This window comes from Quercus lobata, chromosome 1 (assembly GCF_001633185.2).
Source record: "Quercus lobata isolate SW786 chromosome 1, ValleyOak3.0 Primary Assembly, whole genome shotgun sequence".
NCBI classification, from domain to species: domain Eukaryota; kingdom Viridiplantae; phylum Streptophyta; class Magnoliopsida; order Fagales; family Fagaceae; genus Quercus; species Quercus lobata.
In genome coordinates this window covers 11,661,824-11,669,914 of record NC_044904.1, presented here as the reverse complement: position 1 = coordinate 11,669,914, position 8,091 = coordinate 11,661,824, and the positions used below count along the sequence as shown (strand labels likewise).

General features: G+C 36.4%; 1 protein-coding gene across 3 annotated transcripts; it reads right to left on the bottom strand.

Moving 5' to 3' along the window:
- Positions 1-761: 761 nt before the first annotated feature.
- Positions 762-6,254, bottom strand: LOC115978831 (putative 1-phosphatidylinositol-3-phosphate 5-kinase FAB1C). 3 transcript variants are annotated; one of them, XR_004088884.1, is made up of 9 exons: positions 5,800-6,254; positions 5,358-5,689; positions 5,147-5,273; positions 4,846-5,010; positions 3,178-4,713; positions 2,778-3,044; positions 1,629-1,975; positions 976-1,046; positions 762-881 (listed from the first exon to the last, which is right to left on the bottom strand). XR_004088884.1 is itself a non-coding variant. In XM_031100710.1 (7 exons), exons 1-7 carry the CDS (start codon positions 6,184-6,186, stop codon positions 1,721-1,723), a joined length of 3,069 nt encoding a protein of 1,022 aa, XP_030956570.1. In that variant the 5' UTR covers positions 6,187-6,254; the 3' UTR covers positions 1,461-1,720. The 3 variants fall into 3 exon arrangements, 2 of the variants coding, with proteins under 2 accessions (XP_030956570.1, XP_030956579.1); XM_031100710.1 differs by lacking the exons at positions 762-881; positions 976-1,046 and having other exon boundaries at positions 1,461-1,975; XM_031100719.1 differs by lacking the exons at positions 762-881; positions 976-1,046 and having other exon boundaries at positions 1,462-1,975; positions 5,358-5,705; positions 5,800-5,915.
- Positions 6,255-8,091: the final 1,837 nt, after the last annotated feature.

Genomic DNA, 8,091 nt, shown 5'->3' with positions numbered 1-8,091 from the left:
CAATTAGAACACACTCATCTGTGTGTGAACCATTGCTCCATAGGCAGAGACATACTAGGCAATTCTTTCATGGCCAATAAACAATATATGTTTCTCAAGTATATCCCAAAGAAACATCCAAAATCAATGTAAAACCTTTAACATTAGGTTGAAGTAGTTTATAACTAAGTAATATTAGACTCCACCAAATGTCAACGCTAGCCATACATTCAAGAACCATTCCTTCCTACGCTGATAGGACATGAAGAAGGAAAATGAATTTTCTTAAAAATAAAATATAAGAAAGCAATATGATAATATTATCCACCTATTTCCATTTTGGAAGAAACACCAATATTAGTGTATAAATAGCACTTGGATTAGCTTATTTCTATTGGCTTATTTGCCAATAAACAGATTTTTAAAGCCTTTTTTTTTTTTTTTTTCCAGGTACAATTGTACTTTTATGAACTTTCAGAAAACCAGCAAATAATCTTTTAACGCACTAATGTGCCTAAGATCTAGTATCATAGAATTGGAGACTTCCAGTAGAAATTTATGCAAAAAGCCAGGTGTAGATAAATTTCCAACCTAAATAGTAAGACTCCCAAGTAGTCCCTAAAGAATCCAAACTAAGTTAAATTCTAAAACACAAGGTCCAAATGTGAATCGTCCACATCCCAATCTTCAACAAAGACTAGCCTAAGTGACAGCTAGTGTACAGAGTACTACATTCTATTCAGGCTTTTTTAGACAAGCAAGATCAATATCCAACACAAGAATAGATTTTATATAACTCAATCTATTATAGCATAAGCAAACATGCCCCAATCCCCTGAGAGGCCCAATGAAAGAAACCTTGTTGCATGCCCTCACTTGAAACAAGAAACTCCCAAGAAGCCCTAAAAAAAAATTAGTTTAGAGAAACTCCCAAGAATCTTTCTTGAAACCATAAAACAAAAAAAATCTTAAAATCTCAATGAGAAAAACCCATACCTTTTTAAAGAAATTTGCCCAAAAGTCTATCAATAGAGATACCTCCAAGTTGATCCATCCTCCTCACGGGGCTGTAAAACCCCAAAACCAATCACATTATTTCTTGTGGTGATGAAAATGAGCAAGAGCTTTCGAGAAGCAGACGAAGAGAGAAGATGAGAGGAAGTGCTTAGGAATGAAACAGGGAGAGACTACTGAGAGTTGTTGGTGTTGCTCAGGTGAGAGGAGAGAGAACAAAAGAGTGAAATAGGTCTTTTATAATATATATGAAGATAATATTAAAATAATAGATGGAAAAACTACAGTAATCGTGCATATATTATATACACGGTTACTGTAGCAATTGTGCATAAATGCATAATTTTACACCCACTAATGTGGGTTTTTTGGGGTCAAAATGTGTAAAATGAATAACTTTTTTCTATTTTGTAAGACTTTACACATGCTGATGTGGTTGCTCTTAAGGGACAATTCACAATTATGTGTTAGTTTTCATAGGATATACAATTAATGGGAGAGCAATTTTGAGACACAAAGCAGACCAACAATATAACCATCTCTTCTTGTTCTCAGTGTGAAGCCTTTCATTTGGGCTAGTTCTGCCCATATACAGTGTACAAAACAAGAAAAAAAAATTATAGAAGGAATCTTACTCTCCATTTATCTGCAATTACAATCCTCCCCTATTCTTTATTGAAAACAGATGCATTTTGGAGTTTAAACAAAAAAATTGCGATGAAGCAGTTCATGAAGACCATTGATCAGGTACAGTGAGAAAATAGGTAGTCATCGCCTTCCGGAATCTTTTCTTGTATTGTTTGGGAGAAATAATGGTGGGGGAAGCATTTTTTGGACCACCAAGTATCCCAGATGCCTTCACCCATGTCTCCAAATGTTTGTCCCAGGTATACTGTCTCATGAAATCAATGATCCCTAAAACCAGCTCTTTGCGTTCGTCGTCCACCCCAACCAGCAGGGAATAGTCCATAACATCCACAGACTGAAGAAACATGAGATGGGAAAAAAAAATCATTATATATTAAATAATGCTTTAATGACAACAAAATCTAAAAGCCATTTTATGATTTTTTTTTGGGAATCCTATCCAATTCCAACCTTACACTTTATATTTAGGTAAAATATTGACAATAACCAGACACCATGGATTTCATATTGGCATTACCTCCCATGGACTTTACAAATGGGCAAAAGATCCTGTTGGCAGATTTAACTGTGTTGAACAATATTTTGGCATAGTTATCCATTTCAAGTTATTAAGCTCAAAACCAAATAAAATGTTCTACATATAACTAGCTACTTGATTCGAATTTAAATTGAACAGATGCATCATTAGAAATATGAAACCAAGGGGATGTTAATGATTTCTAAAACCTCAAAAGAGTGAGGCCCTGTTTGGTACATAATCTTAAACATATGTTTTCAGTTTTTAAACAATATTATATGTATTTTCACACACTTTTTAACTCATACATATTTTAAAAAAAATTAAAAACTGTTATTTAAACATATGTACCAAACGGATCCTAAATTTCAAAAACCTAGGGAATGGACTTAAAAAATATTTAAAAAAAAAAACAAAAAAAAACCTAGGGAATGTCAATGTGGACCATAGAGTGAGTTTCAAAAACCTAGGGAATGTCAATGTGACCATATCCACAATTATAAGACAAATTAAGCCATTAACTTTTGTTCTGATTTCAGTTAGGATCAAATTTGATGCTATTATAACAATTAGAAGATTAAAAATTAAATTAAAAAAAATAAAAAAATAAAAAGATTACCGCCAAAAACGATGTATCATTCCAGACAGCTCTTTCTAGAATTCTCTTTGCCTTGCTTCCAACAAATATAGGTTTTGTTCGTAATGTTTCCAACAAATTCATATCTAGCAGAACTTTGTTTGTCCCTGTTGTGTCTGAATTATAACGAGCTCGTGTAGAGCCCTTGAGATCATAAACCCTTGAGATATCTCTCTTGAAAAAGAGGTTCTCCATCACCATCAAATCCATTTTTGTTTTCTTACCACCTTTTAGATGTTTTACAGAGACCTGCCATCACATCACTAAGATGAGAATCACAAGAAGATAGATACTACTCTTGGTCTTTGCACCATATACCCAGATTAACCCACGCAAGTGCAGGCACACACACACGCCAAGCAAGCAAAGAGTTAGGCCTAACCTGATAAATGCCAAGAATTTTTGCAAGGCAAGTTTGGCTTCTCGAGCTAATAGATTCTGTCAAATGTTTAAAATATTTAGGTGCAAAATCCGCAAAGGAATCCAACTCTGTTTTTGTAACCTGTTTTATAATGAATCTTTCATCCAATGACTTGGCAAAATATACATTGCTTTTCCCCCCTTGTGCACTCCATGTCCGGCAGCGGCTCAAGGATCGCACAAAATCCACTTCACTAGGGCAGCATTTTTTTCTTAGAGAGTTAAATTGCTTGGCAAAATAACAAGTGACTGAAAACTTTACTTTGCCTCCGGCAGTTGAAAACTCATCCTCAAAAAATATTTTTAAATGTGGAGGTCTTTTGGGATCTTTAAAAAACGTACCCATTGATGATGAAGCAACTTCAGATCCATAACTACCATAATGAATATAATCAAACTCCAAAGACCTAAAAGACTGCCAGGCAGAAAAGGTGGAAACTGCAGAATCTTCTTTAGTGCTCTCATGGAGACTCCAGCTTCCCTCATGCTCATTCAACTTATCAGCAACCCAATCATTATACTCCTTGGATCTAAGGGCATACGAGATTATACTAGTGGGTTCATTTTCATAAACGGCAATAACTAAATCACTGTGGCCAGTTTGCGTAAGCAGCAGCCGAGCACCTTCAGCCATATGAGATGCGGAGGAGATAAGTGATGGTGTGGAACTGACATTTAAGTTTAACTTCCGTGTCTTCCATGGCAGCATTTGGGAGTAAGTCCTCATTATATTGGAAACAGGATCTCTCACCATACTCCTGTAATATCCAGAGGCATGGGAAGATCTAAGTATCGACAAACGCAAGGAAGAGGGAGGCAATCCCTTCCGGATTCTTTCTTGGACTCGTAATGCAGAATCAAAAGCACGAACTCTCATTCGTGACATTAACCTTCTAAAAGGAGGTTTACCATTTTGACTAATCTGCCTGACAGATCCAGCTTGGAGTTCATCTGCATGTGATGAATGAAGTTGAGCTTTCATTGCAGGTTGATTAGTACCAGTCCAAGCAGAATCTATTCTCTCAGATATAGTAGACTCATTGGGCGATAAGCTTTCACTTAGTGTCTTATTTACACTAACTTCCCCATCTGAATGTTTTTCCTCCTCTCTGACATGATGATGACATGTGGTTAACATCGAGTCTACAGCAACAGAAGGTTCAAAGGCTGGTACATTAGGCTGCTCCTGCTCTGACTGCAAATTGTTGCCAAGAGACTCATGTAATTTTGAAGCGTCAGAATCTTCATGCCCACTGCCAAGCATGCCATCCTTGTGTGATAACTCACTCTTCAGCTCTTTCAGCTGGGCATAAGATGCATCCCCTTGTGCAGCCTTTGAAATAGAACTCTTTTTAAGTAGAGAGTCCAATGAACAAAGCCGCTGATCCCAAACATGTGAACCAACTAAAAGAGAGCGTCTCAAGCGATTCAATTCCAGAATGTCTCCAGACAGCCAGTCTGGCTGTGAAGTCTCCATAATAGCCGGTCGAAGCAAACCCTATTAAAGAGGAGACAATTATAAGCTGAGAATAATATTACTTGAAAATCAAAATAAGAAAACACAGGCACTCTACAAGGTTTTAGAACCAGGAATCCTGTAATGAGAATATCAAATATTGTCAGTACATACATTGTAATCATTTCTTTCCTTTTTAAGCAAGTCTTTCAGCTCCATGATGTGGCCCTGTAAGTCATTCGTGTCCGAACATTCATTACCAAAAGCCTTACATTTTTCTTCCAAGCTATCAAGTACATCAGATATCTCGGCATACAAGGTCTCCATTTTACGGACAAGCTGTAGCGCAAAAGGTAGTAGGTTACTAAAATAGTGATCCCAAATACTCGCAAAAGCTACTATATTAGCTTTATGTTTACTTATTTAGCATCAGTTCAAAATAACTGTGTAAATAAAATTTCAGGTTCATAAACACCTCTGCAGCCTCTTTTCTTGTCCATTCATATTGAACATGGCCATTGAATTCAAGCACTGACGGTGGCAAATGAACAGAAAGAATATCGATAGGGGAATACCGGAAAAATGCAACCATGCTCCCAAACCTGTTGAATTTGATTGTCAACAACCACTAATGTGGCATTCAACAATTGAAATTCAACAAGAGTTCCAAATCTGATAGAATTTACCCATAGTAACGGAGACAGTCCCTTCGCAATGAATGACCACAGGGTGCAACAAGATTAGCAGTTGCATGGTTTGAAAAGCTAAGTTCCAAGAACTTTCCAAAAGAAAGTCCCCAGGCAGCATCTGACATAACCACTCTACGAGTAGCTGGTGGAACTCTATTCACATGGGCACACCTTAGGCATCGGTGCCACATCCAGATCTTACCATCCCGTTCCCCAGGTAGTCTTATATCCGGAAGGCATCTAACATTGATTGTTAACTTTCCCTGTCGATGGGTGTAACATAGGACATGGGCCTGAACTGGCACTTTACATGATCGACAGCAACATGTCTGGCAATTACAAGCTCTGTTAACCAACATAATTCCACTTTATAACTGAAATTTAGTAAAAGTGAATAAATAAAAGAAGTTTAAACGAAAGGAAACCCAAAAATATTTACCTGGTCAAACAAGTCATCACGCAGATATCTCCCTAGAGGCTTATCAAAATAACCATAAAACTTTATGCGCAGGGACCGAAAGCGTTCACATACAATTCCTTTCAGCACACAATGGCTTGAAAATGATACCAATATACTCTGGTGAGTTTCAGTGGCTGAAAAGTATTCACTAGAGACTTCATTTTCATCAGCCCTTTCAGATCTTATAGATCCATTCATCTCCCCAGCAAGCGTCTCATCTTGGGCTATTGATTCTTGTGGTTCTTGTTGGGAAGGATTTCTCATAACAGAAGGAAGCACTCTGGGCCCTTTAAAGTCCTCACACTGATTTAAAGTGCTTGACTCCAAACCCACACTAGATGCTGCATTTGCAACCCTACAGTTCATGGAACCAGTTGGATGAACAGGATCAAGATGCCTACCCAATAATTCCAATCATTCAGGTGTGTTTGGTATTTATGTTTAAACCATTGTTTTTCGTTGAACATCACAACATATATTTATGTTTTTAACCCATGTATTTTCACAACAAACAAATATACTAGAAATTTCTTGGGAAAGAGGCCCTCAGTTTCCGTACTAAGACCCACAATTTCTTCATCTTGAAGTCATCGGTCACTTATGGGCAACTGGTTGATGCAAAAGAATTAGGGACTACAGAAATAACTAGATCAGGCGTCGTTGCTCTTGTTGGGTGCAGCACCGTGTGGGTCCAACCCAAATGCATTGGTCAAAGCTCAATTAATGAGCACGCTTCCCTTCCTCGAAGCTTCCAAAATCAGTTTTTGGTTTGATGAAAAGCTGGTCAAGGCGTCTTTCGATCAATGTTATGAATATCATTTTGGTGTCCGTTCTGATTTATTTATTATGATGAAATATTTTGGTATTGACTTATTTTGGATACCGTTTTAAGATTTACCGTTTTATAAATATATATATATATAGTAACTAATAAAAAAAAAGATTTATTATTCATTTCTATTATTAAGCCAAATGTTATAAATTAATGAATTTAATATAGTTTTTTAAAAGAAAATCATAATGTTAAAGTGATTTTTTTTTTTGAGAAGATAAAAAGTAATTGGGTTAATTATTAAAAAAAAATCAAGTTTTTGGTTTTTTTTGGTAAATAAACAAACATAGTGGGATACTTAAAAACCATGAAGCTTCCTAGAATCTTCCTTTCAACTTAAACTCCACCCACTATCTGCTAGGTGCATCATTGAGTTCTCTACTCCTATTCCTCATTTCAAAATCTTATCACTTATATTTCATTCCTCACTTTATGTCTTCGAAAGTTTAGAGACGCAGCAGTAGTGCAGATTGCAAAACTGAGGAAGACCAATTTCAAAGTAGTGCAAACTGGTAGTAGATCTGAACTGGAGTTCACGTTTATGGTGAAGGAATTATAAAAAAAAAAAGAGGCTATAACTTCATTTCGGCCGAAATTGAAGCTATAACTTCATTTTCGCCGAAACTTCAATTTCGGCCGGAATTCACAAAAATATCCCGAAATGGCCGAAATTGACCGGAATGGCCCAAAATTTAATCCAAGATGGAATAGGGTGGTTTCTAATTCTAGTTTGCATACCGGAATGGTATTTTCTGGCCATTCCGGCCGGAACAGAACAGAATTAATAACAATGATTTGGACACACTGAGGAGAAAAGAAGGAAAAGAAAAGAAAGGCCTTTTGGCCATTGTGTGATGCAACGTGAGATACATACACTGAGAGAGAGAGAGAGTTGAAGTACTGGAGAGAGCCATTCGACCCTTGTGAGAAAAATACAAGTGAGAGCTTTAGGAGGTGTAGTCTGAAGAGATAGAGAGAAACATAGTGAGAGTGTGAGAGTGAAAAAGAAAAAAATAGAAATTTTTCTTTGCTAAGCTAGTTAGAGTGTTATTGCCTCTCAAAATGGAGGTTCGACTGATTATATTTTCCCCTTTAGACTAAGGGTTTTATAATGGAGTCACCACTTATTTAATTATTGGAATAAATAAGAAAACCAAAATTGAAAAATTCATCATTTTATTAATTTGAAATTGAATTTACATTGATCATAGGAAATTACATGACTTTGGTCCTAAGAACAATCTAAGATAAAGTACATGACTTTGTTTCCTAGTTACAATCTATAAATCGAAAATTACATGGATAAGCATTTGGTCTACTAACCTTTGATCTAAGTTCGGAGGGTATGTTACAAAGTGGAAAGGTGTTAGGCACCCACCTTGCCTAGTGAAACTGGTCTTCTAGACTATGGTGGCCAGTATTCATATCATATCATCCAA

Excerpts from the sequence above, each read along its gene's own strand:
- LOC115978831 (XM_031100710.1), bottom strand. The coding sequence starts at position 6,186 with ATGAACTGTAGGGTTGCAAATGCAGCATCTAGTGTGGGTTTGGAGTCA. Across the intron at positions 3,045-3,177 it reads AAATTCTTGGCATTTATCAG|GTCTCTGTAAAACATCTAAA; the intron begins GTTAGGCCTAAC and ends ATGTGATGGCAG. Across the intron at positions 1,976-2,777 it reads ATGATACATCGTTTTTGGCG|TCTGTGGATGTTATGGACTA; the intron begins GTAATCTTTTTA and ends ATGTTTCTTCAG.